The sequence below is a fragment of the Penaeus monodon genome, chromosome 20, assembly GCF_015228065.2.
Source record: "Penaeus monodon isolate SGIC_2016 chromosome 20, NSTDA_Pmon_1, whole genome shotgun sequence".
NCBI lineage: Eukaryota > Metazoa > Arthropoda > Malacostraca > Decapoda > Penaeidae > Penaeus > Penaeus monodon.
The window spans coordinates 13,808,185-13,809,001 of record NC_051405.1 but is presented as its reverse complement, the minus strand read 5'-3'; the positions used below and the strand labels follow the sequence as shown (position 1 = coordinate 13,809,001).

Genomic DNA, 817 nt, shown 5'->3' with positions numbered 1-817 from the left:
CCAGATCCAATTCATTAAATTTAGTTTTGTAAAGATAGGAAATATTCTTGTAATATAGTTTTAAGTTCTAGACATAGATGGTATCTGAAGATTAACCAAAATATATAAATAAAGGCTTTTGTTACTATGACACATAGAAATCTGATTTAATTCTGAGAAGGTAGCACTGTAGATTTTAATACTTTGATATTGTACACTAATGTAGCTGTTCATGAGTATCAGACTTACCAAAGATACAGTTTACTTTGTTGTCATAACCAATACAGGCTACTTTCCAACCAGTAAGATGTCTGGCAGATATTGATTTTTTTGACAGATCTTCATTGTTGGTGCTATCAAATAACATGAGAAAAAAATTTAAAAAGTGATGTATTTTTACACATTTCAGGAGCGCAAGGCGGGAGACAGTGAGCGTTATAACACCATCATAATGCATGAAACGATTAGAGTTGCTGTTATACAACAGTTTGAGGGTATGAACATGGTGCCAGCAGATCTCATGAGAGTTATGGAAGCTTCATTTCTGGAGTATTATGATCATTATGTTGAAATTTGTGAAAAAAATATGCATCTAGATGGACAAACCATGGTGGTAAGTAAAACATTTCCAATTTGTGTTAAAAAGATAATCTTAGAACATGATTTTTAAAAAGTTTAAAACTAGCGTGAGGAAAATACATTTTGTTGAGAAGCAGAAATAATCCTTGTTGATACAAGATGAAGATCATAATTTATTTATTGACTTTCATGACAGCACAATGTTTTACTTAAAGCAATATTATTATTTTTTTATTACTAATCATGATAATGGCACTGG

General features: G+C 30.6%; 1 protein-coding gene across 2 annotated transcripts in view; it reads left to right on the top strand.

The window, feature by feature from the left end:
* Positions 1–817, top strand: part of LOC119585641 (ubiquitin-conjugating enzyme E2 Z-like) — a 20,510-nt gene that overhangs the window by 9,010 nt on the left and 10,683 nt on the right. For both annotated transcript variants that reach the window (XM_037934316.1, XM_037934315.1), the window contains exon 5: positions 389–592. In XM_037934316.1, the coding sequence (XP_037790244.1) occupies positions 389–592 (204 nt within the window). The remainder of the gene's footprint in view (positions 1–388; positions 593–817) is intronic.